The sequence below is a fragment of the Ranitomeya variabilis genome, chromosome 3, assembly GCF_051348905.1.
Source record: "Ranitomeya variabilis isolate aRanVar5 chromosome 3, aRanVar5.hap1, whole genome shotgun sequence".
NCBI classification, from domain to species: Eukaryota; Metazoa; Chordata; class Amphibia; order Anura; family Dendrobatidae; genus Ranitomeya; species Ranitomeya variabilis.
The window spans coordinates 462403251-462420272 of record NC_135234.1 but is presented as its reverse complement, the minus strand read 5'-3'; the positions used below and the strand labels follow the sequence as shown (position 1 = coordinate 462420272).

The 17022-nt window shown below is 44.0% G+C and overlaps 1 protein-coding gene across 4 annotated transcripts in view; it reads right to left on the bottom strand.

The window, feature by feature from the left end:
• Positions 1–16355, bottom strand: part of NMS (neuromedin S) — a 103610-nt gene extending 87255 nt beyond the window's left edge. For 3 of the 4 annotated variants that reach the window (XR_013223926.1, XM_077296610.1, XM_077296611.1), the window contains exons 1-3: positions 16083–16355; positions 14313–14368; positions 9295–9345 (exon numbers count right to left, since the gene is read on the bottom strand). Coding sequence is in view for 3 of the 4 variants with exons in the window: in XM_077296610.1 (XP_077152725.1) it covers positions 9295–9345; positions 14313–14368; positions 16083–16227 (252 nt within the window). In the remaining variant the exon portion in view is untranslated. The remainder of the gene's footprint in view (positions 1–9294; positions 9346–14312; positions 14369–16082) is intronic. The other variant, XM_077296612.1, reaches the window with a different exon arrangement.
• Between the last annotated feature and the right edge of the window lie 667 nt (positions 16356–17022).

Below are 17022 nucleotides of genomic sequence, written 5' to 3'. Positions count from 1 at the left end.
CTCTTCCATACCGGGGGTTAAAGGCCACCACTACACCCCAGTGTGAGGACGGGATCTCTGGAGCGCTGGTTAAGTCAACCTGTTCCGCAGGCTGGGGTCGGCTCCTCCATGCGGCCATCAGACGCCGCAGATGTTCAGCATCTGGTGAAATCTTCAAGTCCGGCGTCGGTGACATGCCTCCAGCCACGGCCGGGTGGGTGGCGACAGGGGACACTGGGGACAGACGGATCTCTGTGGGCTGGCCTAGCCGTGTAAGTACGTGGGCATCGGCCCTCAGCCGGCGGGCTAGCTGTCGGGCCTCGGCCGCAGCCACACGTGCTGCAGACAGCGGCAAAGGAGGTCGACCCATTGGTGGCTCTGCGAGGGTCAGGCCCCGCAGCGTTGGCGTCTCGGAGGCTGTCTCGGGTTGCGCAGCCTCGGGCCGGACCGGGTCAGCTCCGCGTGGTGCTCCTGGTGTCGCCATCTTTATTTGTCCTCCAATGTCCTCTTTTCGCGGTCTCTTTCGTGGGCGGTCCCATCCCCATGGTCTCCACCCTCCGACCAGAATCAGGAGGCGGACTTCGGCTGTTGACGGGCACGTCCTCAGGACACAGAAATACTTAGACTGGGCGGCCATTGCTGTTCGCGCTCTCCAGCTTGTCTACGCCCACTCCACGCCCCTCTTCTCTTCCTGCGCTCTCCTCAGCGCTGCAATGGCGGCGGATTTTGGCGGCAAATGGCACAACACAGTCTTTTCAATAAAGTACGGTTCAAGTACAGTAAATCACAGTCTCTAGGCACACATGACCTGATTCTTCAGGCTTAAGTAGATCCTGTTCGTGACGCCAAGTTGGAGCGCCCCCACACCGCCGCAGGGCCGAGGGGTACCCGGAGCCGGGCCTCTGGGTCTCAGTCCTGGGGTTGTCACGGTGGCTAGACCCGGTCCGTGGCCCTGTCTGTCAGTGGGGGACGTCCGGTGCAATAAGTGGGTGCTGTTAACGGTGGTGTAGCGGTGCAGTTGTGGGGTGCAGGTCGCGGTAAATAACGAGGACACCAGGTTGCAGTCTCTTTACCTCTTTACTGGAGATCTCTTGGTCCTCAGTCCGGAATCTGGCCCACCAGGCTGCGCAAGTCCGGCCGGTCCAATGGCACCTCCAGAGTTCTCCTCACAGGTGGAAATCAGTGCCTTCCTTCTTAGCGCTGTGTGTTGTAGTCCTTCCCTGCTGTGCTCATGGAAAGTACCCCACAACTGTTGTGTCTGTTTCTTAAGTTCCCTCACAACTCGATTAGATGTTCCTCTCTTATTCCGTCCCTCCCTGGTATTCAGGTTGGAACGGCACCCGTTTGTCAGGTAGGCCTGGAGTTCTTCCGGGACCCTAGAGACGCCCCTCTCCCGCAATTGCCCCCCAAGACTTCATAGGTGATATGTGGTAGACAGCCCGCCTGAGACTGACTGTCCTGCCGCTGTTTGGAGTATGGCTTAAAGCTGTATATTATTCCACTCCCTCGGCGTTCCGGCCACCGGTAATGCGCCTCAGCAAGGTGCTGCCTCTTTCAACAAAACCCCTGCTGGTATTCTCCGTCTGCTTGATCTCGTTTCTCACTCAGCACAATCTATCTCGCTTCTAGTCCTTTCTTGGGCACCGCCGCTATGCTGAGCAGGCACGGTCCCGTTACGTTCTTTCCAATGCCAAGCCTCTGCCAGGGTCCCACCCCTGGCAGAGACCCTACTGTCTCTTCCTCCACAACACCCTCTCTCACTAGGTGTTGCTTCGTTCAATCCAGTCAGCGTTCTCTCTAACTTCCTGCCTGACCCCCAGTTTACCCACTATGGTGGGGAGTGGCCTAATGAATAGCACCCTTAGCTCCCCCCGGAGGCCCAGCTGTGAAACATATTGGTGTCTGTGATACCTGATTGGAGGAACTCCTTCAGTGCCATCGAACGCACCATGGCTCCCCTTAGTGGCGGAGCCACAGTACTGCAACGACCAGGACTCTGGGGCGCTGCAAATACCCAGGTGGTTGTTTAGTTGCGCCCTCCAGGCTCTCCCTGGCCCGTGTCACAGTGGGTCCAAGATCCACATGTGTTACACTGGGAAACAACTGGAAGCATTATCTGCCATCCTACCACCACCTTTTCACACTGTTCTGGCTTCAAGAGTGGCGTCCCGCGTCCCCCTGAAAAGTGGATCAGGAAGCTAGGTCTCGTGGATGAGCGTGTTTGTTCTGCTCCCACAACAGGCACAGTTTCACCTGGCCCACGGCATCGGCCTCTGTGTGAACCATCAGCAGAACGTCCAATTCCCTGTGCCTTACCACACGCCTTGTACATTTTAAATTACTACACTGAATGCAGGTAACAGAGGTTTTACTAGAGAAAGGACAGTATGTAGCCCTGAAAATGACTTTTGTTTTACAAGTATTGCTATAACAATTAAACACTGCCTATATGCCTGCTATAAAAATATTAAGATTTGAGAGTCTAATGGCTAACTGAAGAGATTGTAACAAATTGCAAGCTTTTGAGACTGCTCAGGTCTCTTCATCAGGCATAGAATAATACAAAATCTTAAAAGTTACATATTAATACACAACAGGGCACAGGAATAATTAAATAGATAAGACAAGTGAAAAAAACGGATCCAGCAAATGTTTCTGCTGGATCCGTTTTTTTCTCATAGACTTGTATTAGCGGCGGATTGTGACGGATGGCCTTCCGTTTCATCCTTCGTGCGCTGGATCCGTCATAAAATTGCTGTCCGTCGGGCGGAGACAACGCACATAGAAACGTTTTTTGTGTACGTCGGAAAATTGCCCAGCGATGAATCCGTCGAAACTGAGCATGCACGGAAGAATTTCCAGTCAGGGAAATTCTCTTTCACTCTCTCTCTCTCTTTTTACTATTGATGCTGCCTATGCAGCATCAATAGTAAAAAGATATAATGTTAAAAAAAATTAAAAATCGTGATATTCTTACCTTTCGGAGTCCCCCGCAGCCTTTCCGATGCTCGCGGCGATGCTCCCGGCAGCTCCCGTTCCCAGTGATGCCTTGCGAAATGACCTGATGATGTAGCGGTCTAGCGAGACCGCTACGTCATCATAGGTCATTGTCTCGCAAGACAATAAGAATATCACGATTTTAAATTTTTTTTTAATTTTTAACAAAGGTTGTGTTGTGTATGCGTTTTTGCAGCGGAAAAACGCGGTGAAGACGCATACACAACATGTGCACATAGCCTCAACGGATCCATGAAAAAAGGACCCAGTGCATCCGTTTTTTACAATCTGCACAGGATCCGTCTTTTCAACATTTTTACGGATTGTGACTGATTGTAAAAACGGAAGTGTGAAAGAGGCCTTAGTTGATATATACAAATTGTCTCTTCAGAGAGGAAGAGGACTAGAACTCTAGTGCCACCTATTGGAAGTAGCAATCCTAAAAGTCAATGTCGACCCTTTAACGAACATTGTCAAATGACAGGATAAAAGCCAAACCAGAATTTCAATTTGCAGACACTGTGTTCTGTGGCACTGCTCCCCGTCAGTGCAAATTGGAGATCTGGTTTGGCTGCGTGAGAGGCGTCTGACCGGGGTCCAAGAAGTATCGTTTCTGTTTGCGGAGAGTGACATGTTAAGCATGCCGATATGAGGAGATTTAAAGCTGCAATGCTCCTCTGGGAAATATGCAAATTGTTTCTTCAGATAGGACGAGGACTAGAACTCTAGTGCAACCTATTGGAAGTAGCAATCCTAAAAGTTGATGTCCACCCTTTAACGAGCCTTGTCACATGAGGTGGCATGCAGATGTAAAAAAAATGTACAAACGGACGCAATACACACTGTAAAAACGGACATACAGAACACAATTTAGATGCAAAAATGCCTTTTTCCAAGACAAAAAAATGCCGATTATGCCCATAGTTGTGTGAACCCAGCCTTAGGCTACGTACCCACGGTGAGCTTTTGGTGAGTTTTTGATGCTGTGTATTTTTGCTGCATCAAAAACTCAGCGTCTGAGGCTATGTCTCCACGTTCAGGATGGCCGGCGGTATCGCCGCAGCGGCGAAGCCGCTCGGCGCTAAGCCCTGCCCCCTTTCTGGGACGCGATCATGCCGGATGTGTTAACTTTTCACATCCTGGATGATCGCTCTGTCCCATAGGGCCCTGTGATATGCCTTGCGGGGACGCTGCGTCCCCGCAAGGTGTATGGACATGCTGCGATCTGAAAAGACGCGCAGGATGTCCGGAGTCGCAGGGCCGCCGCGTGCGGGTTTCCACGCATAGTGGAGACGGGATTTTATAAAATCCCCTCCACTATGCTGGAACATCTGGACGCTGCTTGTTTGACGCTGCAGCTCTGCGCAGCGTCAAACAAGCAGCGTTTCCTGACCGTGGAAACATACCCTTACAGTTCCAGCAAAGTGAATGGGATTTATAGAAAGCTCATGCCCACTGTGCAGAAATTGAACTGTGTGTTTCAAATCCGCAACATGTCAATTTCTCTTATGGGTGCGCTGAGTTTTCTGTATGGATTTTTCACACAGACTTGCATTAGATGAGGAAAATACGCAGGTAAAAAATGCACGTGCATTTAAATGCATTTTTACAGAAGAAATGCATCAAAATGCATGTAATCCACACTTAAGTATATCAATAACGATTTGTCAAAGCTAAATACCAATATGTTTAAAAAATAAAGCGACTTTATTTAAAACTTAAAAGCACCAAAAAGAGACAAAACAAAAGCAGCGTCAAAAATATAATAAAAACGCGTGTTAAAAAAATGCAATGAAAAACAGCAAGTTAACCTAATTTAAATAATAGGTGCAGAAATTCTGCAGTGTCAAAAACTCATCAAAAACTCATCGTGGGAACATAGTATAAAGGCTCCTTCATGTCAGTTTTTCTTGTAAAAGTGCAATCCGTGTTTTTCATGGATAGCACTCGTGTCTATGATAGTCTATGGGATATTTCACATATCCAGTTTGTTCCTAGGGTCATGTTAAAAAAGCACCTAGATTTGTCCGATATTGATGGGAGTGTTGTATCAAACTTGCAAATGCAAGTCTATGGACCATTAAAAAATTATTCAGTGCTCAGATTGCTCAGATGCCATCTGTGTGTTGTCCATTTCTTATCAGCTTTTTTTCATCTAAGGGCTGTCCCACACGTCCAGATAATTCCGGTACCAGAATAAATCGGTACCAGAGTTATCCGTGTCCGTGTGCCTGTGAACTCACGTAGGCCATACGAGCGGCACACGTGTGCCGCCCGTATGGCGAGTGGGTACCACACGGAGCGTGTGGTACCCACGCGTGTGGTACCCTACATCGTGCTGAAGCCGCGATTCATATGTTCCCTGCAGCAGCGTTTGCTGCAGAGAAAATATGAATAATAGTGTTTAAAATAAAGATCTATGTGTCCCCCGCCCTCCCACCCCCTGTGCGCCCCCCCACACCCTGTGCGCCCCCCAGCTGTTCAGAAAATACTCCCCCGCTCCCTCGTTGGCTGTCGCGGCTTCCTGGTCTGGCCCCATCTTCTCCTGTATGCGGTCACGTGGGGCCGATCATTTACAGTCATGAATAGGCGGCTCCACCTCCCATAGGGGCGGAGCCGACTATTCATGATTGTAAATGAGCGGCCCCACGTGACCGCATACAGTAGAAGGCGCGGGGCAGAGAGGAAGGAGTGACAGCCAACGTGGGAGCGGGTGAGTATTTTCTGAACAGCGGGGGGCGCACAGGGGGTGGGGGGGTGGGAGGGCGGGGGACACATAGATCTTTATTTTAAACACTATTATTCATATTTTCTCTGCAGCAAACGCTGCTGCAGGGAACATATGAATCGCGGCTTCAGCACCAGTGGGGGGGACAGCGCTTACTGTAGCGCTGTCCCCTGCACGGCACACGGACTGCAAACGGAGACCGTCCGTTTGTGGTCCGTGTTTTACACAGACCCATTGACTTTAATGGGTCCGTGTAATACGTGCGCTCCCACGAACACTGACATGTCTCCGTGTTTGGCACACGGAGACACGGTCCGCAAAAAATCAATGACATCTGCACAGGTGCATTGATTTTTATGGGTATACGTGTGTCAGTGTCTCCGGTACGTGAAGAAACTGTAACCTCACGTACCGGAGCCACTGACGTGTGAAACCGGCCTAAGAAAAGCTGGTGAAACTCTGACCAGGTTCTGATGGCAAAAACTGGCACACTGACCAAACTGTGATGACACTCTGATCAAAAACACTGATGAAACTCAGACCTTTTTTTGTGAACGAGAGAAATCACTGACGTGTGAAGAAGCTGTTAGGTTCATGGTTCAAAAAATCATATATGAATTACCCTTACTAAAAAGATACTTTTATTGTTAAAATTTGGGACAAACAGACAATAACCAATAAATACCAGAAAAAACCAACACAACCAAAAACTGTGCTCAAAAACTAACAGAAAAAATCAAGAAACACTAAGGGGGAAAAAGAGTCTAGATGCCCCTAGCTCCCGCAACTACAATGATCCCTGCCTGACTGCGGAGGTTGGCACCCTTGGGGGAACGCTGTGGCGCCCCCGCTCCTCGATGGCTGACCCTAAGGGTCCTGATGCACCCTACCACCGCTAGTGAAGAGCCTCTACCCTCAGGCTAAAGGGTCCTCTCACACTAGACAGATAATTGTCTACGCTAGGGAATAGCTAGGTCCCCACACACATGATTAAAAACTGTATGAACACTTAGCGCATACATTATTGGGTAATCAATGAAATACCGCTCAGAGAGAGTTAATTTGACAATCTATATGGTAATGATACCCCTTTCATGAATATCACCAAGATGCTAAATACTGTATATGGATACGTATAATACAAGGAAGTACTATAGCTGATTATGTACCTATTTCCTTAATTCCATTTGCTGCATCCTAAGGTGCTGCAAACCCAGACACATTGCATCTATATAGACAGATTAGATATAACTGTACTCATCTCAAGATGCACTCGCGGTATTTTCCCAAAACGCCATTCCTAATTTGCGCCTCGACGCGTTTCACCCTTTAAGGCTCATCAGGAGGCCGATAACGTGATAATATGTGTCATAACTGATGATAAGTTACTTATCATCAGTTATGACACATATTATCACGTTATCGGCCTCCTGATGAGCCTTAAAGGGTGAAACGCGTCGAGGCGCAAATTAGGAATGGCGTTTTGGGAAAATACCGCGAGTGCATCTTGAGATGAGTACAGTTATATCTAATCTGTCTATATAGATGCAATGTGTCTGGGTTTGCAGCACCTTAGGATGCAGCAAATGGAATTAAGGAAATAGGTACATAATCAGCTATAGTACTTCCTTGTATTATACGTATCCATATACAGTATTTAGCATCTTGGTGATATTCATGAAAGGGGTATCATTACCATATAGATTGTCAAATTAACTCTCTGAGCGGTATTTCATTGATTACCCAATAATGTATGCGCTAAGTGTTCATACAGTTTTTAATCATGTGTGTGGGGACCTAGCTATTCCCTAGCGTAGACAATTATCTGTCTAGTGTGAGAGGACCCTTTAGCCTGAGGGTAGAGGCTCTTCACTAGCGGTGGTAGGGTGCATCAGGACCCTTAGGGTCAGCCATCGAGGAGCGGGGGCGCCACAGCGTTCCCCCAAGGGTGCCAACCTCCGCAGTCAGGCAGGGATCATTGTAGTTGCGGGAGCTAGGGGCATCTAGACTCTTTTTCCCCCTTAGTGTTTCTTGATTTTTTCTGTTAGTTTTTGAGCACAGTTTTTGGTTGTGTTGGTTTTTTCTGGTATTTATTGGTTATTGTCTGTTTGTCCCAAATTTTAACAATAAAAGTATCTTTTTAGTAAGGGTAATTCATATATGATTTTTTGACTGGTTCCCTGGTCCTATATATTAAAAAGTAAAATAGGTTCATGGTTCACACAAGCATATAAAAAACAATCGGTCCGACTTTCATCAAGAAAAGTTACGATTCTTTTCTCACTTGTCATCTATATACAATACTATGCGAATATGCGAATATTCATCACTGTAATGAGCGGTCCCACGTGACCGCTCACACAAGACAAGCTGCCGGCACTGAGAGGAGACATCGCGGGAGCTGGGTGAGTATTTATCTGCGATCGGGCGGGGGCACGGGGGATGGGAGGTGGGAGGTGACCCCCAAACTTTATTTTTAACAAAAAAAAAAAAACTTGATTTTTCATCTCTTCTCTCCTGCAGGGGAGAAGAGATGAATGCCACCTTCAGCACCACACGCAGGGGGACAGCGCTTACTGTAGCGCTGTCTCTCCTGCACGGTCCGTGTGGTCCTCAGGCAGTACACGGGCGGCACATGGCTGCCGCACGTGTGCCACACTGATGTGCCACACTGATGTGCCACGTGAGCACACGGACACGGATAACTCCGGTACCGGAATTATCTGGGCATGTGAGACTGGCCTCAGATCATGTTAACATGTTCAGTATTTGGTCAGTATTTTACCTCAGTATGTGTAAGCCAAAACCACGAGTGGGTGATAAATACAGAAGTGGTGACGGGTTTCTATTATACTTTTCCTCTGACTGCTCAGCACTCCTGGTTTTACAAATACTGAGGTAAAAAACCTCACCAAATACTGAACATGTGATGATAGTGATAATTAGCTGCACTTGTGCTCCCGTTGAATGTTAGTCAGAAAAGCACAATATGTTTTGTGCTGACTAGATATTAGAGCATAACCCAAAATACAGCGAATTCCTAGTTTTCAGACCACTAGATTCATGATGGGTGAGCTCCTTCCATCTCGTTCTGCCCCTTTCACCAGTGACTGTCATGTATAAACTCGAATACACCTCTGGTATATGAATACTATGAACTCATACCTCATGAATACAGTAGTCTCAATGGTGAGTCTCTGTATTTCTGGTTTTGCTATTTTTGCCAAATGGTTGGAAAAATGTTCAGTACATTTAGACCAATTGTAGAAAAGTCTTGTCCCTGTAATATGTTGTCCATAAAACGGAAATCACACGCACATGACTTAGATTTTGGCACCCATACTATACTTGAATAATACTTTGATGAAGAAAACCAAAAGAGACGTTTTCGGTAGATTCATCATTGTAAAGGTCGTCTGTTACAAGTATTACGTAGGTTGCGCATTTTAAGAATATATACAATAACAGGCTGTATATGCATGGTAACTGCCTTATAAAGAATTTAGGAACGGTATAGTGTCTGTTTCAAAGTCACACATAATAATGTCACCCACAGTATACATTACATATGTTCATTCTTATGGTTTTACCTGGGGTTGATCTGAAAGTGCTGTCCACTGACTGAAGCAGAAGGCAAGTCTCTAGACATAAAAGGAGGCAGGAAAATATATCTGACATATGATAAGTTGCAACTTTAAATACTGTAAAACATTAATATCCGTTTAAACCCATATTTTGTGTAATCCTAATCTCAGCACAATGACACATGGTTGTCAAAATCTGTCACCTATTCGCTAATGCAGAGATTAGTTGTACTGTATATATTATTCATACAGAACAGGGAAGGTGAGGTTAGCTGTTTTTTCTTATTTTACAGTTTCTGTTGTTTTCCACAGGGAAATTAACAGCAAAGTCATGATTTGGTGTGGATTTACTGTTGAGGATTTCCATGTCAATATTTGCTGAATTGCTGCTGAAACGTTCTGCAATAATGCCACTGTACTCATCAAAGGTCAAAATTAGATATCCAGACCACCCCTCAATCAGTTCATGACAAAGTATGTGATGTGCCTCAAAATTAGAACTTCAGAATTACAGTATGCCAACACTGATACTTTTGGTTTCCCCTTTTTTAAAATCCTGAATTGGACATAGATGGACCATTGTTTAAAAGATCCTGATGCTGGAACACAACCAAAGAGGCAGCAGATTGGGATTGGCTTGGTCTTATTCGTTCAATACCTTATCTATAGAATTGGTTTTATTGAGATGGTATATGGTACTCACTCAAATTTCTAAGCCTGTTCCATTCTACTGACCTCTCTTCTTCGGTGGATATGGTTTGCAAGGTGATATGTTACACATCTGGTGGTCATGCCCATGGTTGGTCCAGTTTTGGTCTATAATGTACGACCTATTTTTTTCTTTATTCAACATCTAGTTCCAGAAAAATCTTTGGGAAGCTCTTCTACATTAAAATCTTTCCAATTTTAAATTGTGTAATTTTTATTCCTTGCTACCAAACAAATGGAAAAACCCTACATCCTGTTTGAGAATTTAAGTCCAAAATGGATGGTTTTCTAATTATTAAAAAATTGATAAGTATTTTAACACATAAGAATATTGATTTCACTAAGATCTGATAGCCATAGATCACAAACCAACCTCATGTGAACGATGTCCTATCATTATAAGTAGAGATGAGCAGACACGTGGAAGTTCGGGTTCATCCGAACTTTAGTCCAAAGTTCGGTTCGCTTGTGAGACCTGCAGCCAATCGCTATTGAGATGCTACGCTTTCATTTATTTCACTGGTCCGAGGTTCGTTTGCAGGAAATAAGAGTACAGCAGCCCAATAGCGGCTGTTGATTGGCTTCAGGGTTCACGTAGCCTAACAATGTGCGGGACGTGAGCACCTGGTGTGTTTTTCTTTTTACAAAGGCGATTACCTAATTTAAAAAGAAGTTGTTCAGGTTGTGGCCAACCCCTTTAAGGAAAGTGAAGTGGCACAACTGGTAGTCACAGATGGTCAACAAGTATTCATTTCTCTAGTAAGATAACATACTCTACTAAAGCTTCATCCAACATGAAAATGTGCATAACATGCATAGCCTTTATCTTCTTTGTTTTACTTTTTTTTAGTTTGTTCTTTTTTTCATCATTTTTGTATTTCAAAAGTCCTAACTTTTTTTTACAAATCAATTTAGCTGAAAAGATGTTTTTTTAATTACCGTATATATTTGTGTATAAGCTGAGTTTTTCAGTACATTTTTTTGTGCTGAAAACACCCCCCTCGGCTTATACATGAGTCAATTGTCCCAGAAAGCTGGCAGGAGAGGGGAGAAGCAAAGCAGCGGGTCACAGGAGGCAGGAGCCGGCGGCTGTGGCTAAAGCCTGTGCCCGCTGCTATAGAAAAATTAATATTAATTTCTCTTATAGCGCAAACAGTGACACCCGCAGCCGCACCTGCCTGCTTCCATAAGACATCCTACTCACCCTCCAGCGTGCCCTCGCATGCATCTCATTGGTTCCGGCTTACAGCAGCTCTTCCAGTGCTGAGCGATCACGTGGCACCGCTCATTAAGGTAATGAATATGCACGCATCTCCACTCCCATAGGTGTGGAGGGAATATTCATTGCCTTAATGAGTGGTGCCACGTGATTGCTCAGCACAGGAAGAGCAACTGGAAGCCGGTACCAACGAAATGCTGCAGGGGCATGCTGGAAGGTGAGTAGGATGTTGCTGTTTTTTTTTGTAATAGGAAGCATGCATACAAGGATGGAAGGGGGGGAGCCACGCATACCAGGACAGCTATGGGTAGAGCCACACATACCAGGACAGCTACAGGGGAGGAGCTACACATACCAGGACAGCTATAGGTGGAGCCATGCATATCAGGACATCTATGGGAGGAGCCACACATAGCAGGACAGCTATGAGGGAGGAGCCACGCATACCAGGACAGCTACGGGGGGAGCCACACATACCAGGACAGCTACGGGTGGAGCCACGCTTAGCAGGACATCTATGGGGGAGCTAAGCATACCAGGACAGCTATGGAGGGAGCCACGCATACCAGGACAGCTATGGGGGGAGCCAGGCATACCAGGACAGCTATGGGGGGCATGCATACCAGGACAGCAACGGGGAAGCCACGCATACCAGGACAGCTACAGGGGGAACCACGCATACTAGGACAGCTACGGGTGGAGCCACGCTTAGCAGGACATCTATGGGGGAGCTAAGCATACCAGGACAGCTATGGAGGGAGCCACGCATACCAGGACAGCTATGGGGGGAGCCAGGCATACCAGGACAGCTACGGGGGGCATGCATACCAGGACAGCAACGGGGAAGCCACGCATACCAGGACAGCTACAGGGGGAACCACGCATACTAGGACAGCTACGGGGGGGAGCCTTGCATACCAGAACAGCTATGGGGGAGCCACACATACCAGGATAGCTACAGGGGGAGCCACACATGCCAGGACAGCTACGGGGGGAGCCACACATACCCAGACAGTGACGGGGGAGCCACGCATACCCGGACAGCGACGGGGAGAGCTACACATACCAGGACAGCGATGGGGGAGCCACGCATATCAGGCCAGCGACGGGGGGAGCCATGCATACCAGGACAGGACGGGGGAGCCACGCATACCAGGACAGGGATGAGGGGACAATGCATACCCGGCTTATACTCAAGTCAATAAGCTTACCCAGTTTTCCGTGGCAAAATTAGGTGCATTGGCTTATACTCGGGTTGGCTTATACTCGAGTATACACGGTAGGTTTTTTTTTTTTTTTATTGTTAGGCTATGTGCACACGTTGCGGATTTCCTGTGGATCCGCAGCATTTTTTACCGTGCAGAAACGCTGCAGATCCGCAAGTGACTTACAGTACAATCTAAATCAATGAGAAAAAAAAATGCTGTGCTAATGGTGCGGAAAATTCTGTGCGGAAATGCGGCGGATTAAAAGAAGAAGCATGTCACTTCTTTTTTGCGGATCTGCAGCGTTTTTGTACCCATTCCATTATAGAAATCCGCAGGGGTAAAAAACACAAGAAATCCGCACAAAATCCGCACAAAAAACGCGACAAATCCGCACCTGCGTTTTCTGCCAAGAGATGCAGAATCCGCACAAAAAAATTCCTGAGGCTAATCCGCAATGTGTGCACATAGCCTAAATGCCAATATTTTTTAAAAATGTGTAATTTATTGATTCACCTTTTCTTAGTCTTGAAAAAAGGTAGCATTGTTGGAGTTTTATGTGGTCTTGTTTGTTTTTTGTGGGGGTACATTTAATGTTTTGATCTCTTTATTTCAGTTTGCAAGGGGCCAAAAAAATAGAAACTCTGGCATGGTTTCTACATCCTATTTATAACAAATAATGCATTTACTTGATTATTTAGGCTTTTTTTTACTATCTTTTAATAATTTTTAGTCCCACTAGGGACCTGGCCATGTGCTATATTATACTACATGATGCTGACAGGGGTCCTATAAGGGCTTGCCTATGGCAGGCTAGGAGGCCTTAATTAGACACATAGCTGGCATGAAAACCCATCTAACCCCTGAATCTGCATTTTCTATTGACTGTGGCATCTAATTGCTCAACATCCAAGATCCCAGTTGTTCTATGCTCTTGATGAAATTGGACATAGGTCCCTACCTCTTTCAGCTTTCCTTTGCAGTCAGTCACAGGGGGAATCTGTTGACAGGTCGTGACTACCAATGTAATGCTGATCGACAGTCCATTCCATGCTGCTTCCATGCGTGGAGTCGGCTGTCAGTCAACATCACATCAGCAGTTGTGCTCTGTCGACAGAGCAGCATGGAAGAAGAAGAGCTGCTCTGTTGACGTGGAGAAGCTGAATCACTGGCAGGAGTGGTCAGTGAGTGCTCTGAGCTGGCACTGGGTTGAACAGGCAGATAGTAACTATCTGCCTGTTAGTTTTTAGGCCCATAGTTAAAAAAAATAGTCCTGGATAAACCCTTTAATCAAGTCCTTTGCTAGTAAGGGACATGACGTGGGGTGGTCAGAAGATAAACATATAAAGATAGATAGTTAGATAGATAGATAGATAGATAGATAGATAGATAGATAGATAGATAGATAGACAGATCTGTGATATGTTTATCTGCAGACCACCAAGTATATATATATATATATATATATATATATATATACATAACAGCTGCATGCCTCCTTTTCCTGTGTCATAAATAAATCTAGAATCTAGTACTAGTATTTTTGTATGCTCTGTTATGGAAATAATTTTTTATCAGGACTTGATATATGTTTCTTGAAGCTATGAATTTATAGTTTTGTCCTCTTTCCCATCAATAGATATGAATTCGGCAGCATAAAATGCTATTATTTCTATTGCAATAATGTCGAAAAAATCTAAACATTGACAATATTGTCATTACTTTGTAATATAAGTAACTAAAAATAAAAAAAATCAATTATATACATAAAGAAATCGGATATTTAATGGAGACGTAACATGGACGTGTGCATGAGCATAAAGATGGAGCAATTTTATAACTGATCTTTTCCTTGTGCATTTCTATAGAAAGTCTCGTAAAAACAACTATACCTCACTCTCTGGAATATCCAGTCCATCCACATAGTGCGCCGCTGACTGGGGAAAACCTGTGATGAAATGAAATGTTTAGCAACTCGATCACAATTTACAGCTTGATGGCTACACTTCACACAGTGGCTAACATTCAAGTCTGTGAATTTATATGAAATGCAGTGTCATCTAAATAAGTGCACCCTGGAGATGGGTGCGATAAAGAAGAGTTATAAAGGCTATACAAAATTATCTCTGGCTCATGGGGTCCGTCGCTTAATTGGATTAAAATGAAATTGATCTTTGAAAAGCACAATTAATGATCCAAATGAGATTAAGTGGGCACCCAACAGGTTTGTTGCATTGCGGGCCGAGGCTTTGAACACAATATGTTATTTATTTTTTTTACATTTATAGAACAGATACAGCAGCTATATAGATAAATAGATGGGATATAGATCTTGTACATATTACATACATAAAAGATAAAACAGATGATATTGCACCTAGTGGATCCAGCCTCATAAATCTACATTTGTGATAATCACATATTACATTTTTGTATCCATGCATGCAATATAATGTCATCTTGATGTTGTGAGATATCACAATGCAGATTTGAATTTTAGTTTTACTGCTGTCTAAAAAAAAAAGACGCCATTCCTAGGTCAGAGAAAATTGTCATATTGCGTTCCAAAGCAATGTACTTAGCATGGGCAATTTTGTCATGCGATATTATCAACACGTCAAGAAAAAAGTTGTCGCAGGAAAGTATAAATTTATGCTTTTACCTTTAGGAATCATTATCCTATTCAATCATAAATGCTGTCAAAGGTCATTATTAATTAAAGAGAATTAATTCCAAAACTGTTCGTGTGGACACGGCATATATTGTTACATTTGCACTGGAATTATTCCTTAACATACTGGGAATCACCAGCAAATTCGAATCAATCAGTTGTACAGTGTCATCCAGTATTATGGTAATGATTTATCACTTTAGAATTGGAAACTTTTACAACTTTCTAATATACTTTGCTATTTCCTTACTAATATCCAGATACTAGTTTGCTGTGAGTAAATGTTTCATGCAGTGAATATAGTTAGTGCTCTCAGCTCGTAAGTTCATACAGTTGTTTACGGTCCAGACAATGTACATTGTAGTAAACTTGCAGAGATAGATGTAAAGTAGTACCGAGACTGGATAGACCTGTAATATATGGATTTGCTGCTTCTGAATGGATGCAAACATATTCTCATTAACTGAGAGCAAACATATTTTAAACACAGAGATGAACTGAAATACAATGTACTCAGTTAAAACCAGAAAAACTCTTAACATTCTTTATAATCACAATACTTTATATGTTTTTTTTTTACATTTACATACTTAATTGAGTTTTATCACATTACTTTGTTGCTTCTCCTCTATAATAAGCACATACCTAGTGAAATATGCAATATGTGGGAAATAAAGAGACCAATAGACTAACATGAGTGACTCCAATCCTGCCAAATATTTATTTTGTGCCATGTAAATACCTGACAGTAAATTAATTTGATATAAATATTACACAACCTATCAAATACAAGTTAATTATGCAGTAATACATAAACTAACACAACATAATTGGGATATTTTTGCAGAATTAAATTTGGGAATATTTTATTTACATTCATTGCTTGTCATCCCGGTAGCTGAAGGTGACATTAAGTTTTAATTACATTGATAGTTTGTATTGCTATGTTGCAGATGTTATACATCAGTAATTAAAGGTGATAGCCTCTTACCTGAGGAAAGCTGTAGGGAGCTCAGGCAGCAGATTGCAAACAGCAGAGGCAGTGGTGGATGGTGTTTTACAGATTTGATCTGAAGCAGTTGCCTCTTCCTCTCTGTAGATGACTTGCCTCTTTTGTGTGTCCTGTACTTGAGCATCTTGCCAGGAACTGTTGAAGGTTAGATCTGCGAGTCTGTGTCTGGCTCATCCACAGTGCTGTGCTATCTCTTTAAATGTAACACTGTATCCCATAGGAGTGGAGGCAATCATCACCTTCCAGGGTCCTACTTTCTATCCCGGTGTCATGCTGAGCTCTTATTTATGAGGCATTGCCCCCCCAAATCAATGTTGCCTGATTAGCTAAGGGTTGAGTAAGTAGGGAAGAGGAGAGGATCTATATTATTGCACAATAGGGAATCTAATAACTAACAATGACTTTGGAGCTGATAGGAAATGCGACTCATGAACACTATGTGATATCACTATACTTGCCCTTAGAAATATAATAGCTTTTTTACTTCCCATGGAGTCTATTAACAATTACTATTTTATGACATTTGCTGATGGTTGTACTCAGAGATCGTACAAAAAAATGAGTGTTCAAGAAGCGATTCTGAGATTGTATAGTCTTACGTAAGAGATCATGTAATAGCCTTTACTACCATCGACTCCTTATTATGCACTTTATGGAGCAATTTGCACATTTTGCTTACAAAACAACAAGTCCTAGTTTTAGTTTTGCACTTAATCCCTCCAATATGTCAATGTCTCATTGATATATCTCCAGAGAAATCATTTCTATTTGGAGTTTGACCCCTGGGATTGACTTGGATTATTGAAATATTAGTCAAACAGATTTTAATAATAAAAAAGGCTAGCATAGGAAATGTGATAGTGGACCTCCAATTGCGTGAAGGCTGGATTTAAATATTTATGCTCAATAATCAATTTCA